We start from the raw sequence: 277 nt of genomic DNA, 5'->3' as shown, positions 1-277 counted from the left end.
GGTTGTTGTCCCCTGAGCCGATTGTGATAGGTTTCCTGCCAACAACGCGGCCCGACATGGCGACCTTGGCCCGATGCGCCATGTCCAAGTTTTGGAACTTGAGGAAAGCGTAAGCGCCGCCCTGGCCCCGGGCAGGGCGCTTGATCACCACTTCTTCGATGATGCCGTACTTCTCAAAGGCCCGTCTCAGCTCCACCTCCGAGACGTTGTGGTCCAGGTTGCCAATGAAGAGGTTGCGGGTCGCCCTCTGATCGTCCTCCGGCATCATCCTCAGCCC

At 60.3% G+C, this 277-nt stretch overlaps 1 protein-coding gene across 1 annotated transcript in view; it reads right to left on the bottom strand.

Moving 5' to 3' along the window:
- RBM15B (RNA binding motif protein 15B) overlaps positions 1 to 268 on the bottom strand; it is a 1,919-nt gene extending 1,651 nt beyond the window's left edge. The window contains exon 1 of the mRNA XM_010161332.1: positions 19 to 268. Within this exon, the coding sequence (XP_010159634.1) occupies positions 19 to 268 (250 nt within the window). The remainder of the gene's footprint in view (positions 1 to 18) is intronic.
- Positions 269 to 277: the final 9 nt, after the last annotated feature.

Source organism: Eurypyga helias, unplaced genomic scaffold (assembly GCF_000690775.1).
Source record: "Eurypyga helias isolate BGI_N326 unplaced genomic scaffold, ASM69077v1 scaffold41021, whole genome shotgun sequence".
Classification (NCBI taxonomy): domain Eukaryota; kingdom Metazoa; phylum Chordata; class Aves; order Eurypygiformes; family Eurypygidae; genus Eurypyga; species Eurypyga helias.
This window is presented reverse-complemented; position numbering and strand designations above follow the sequence as displayed.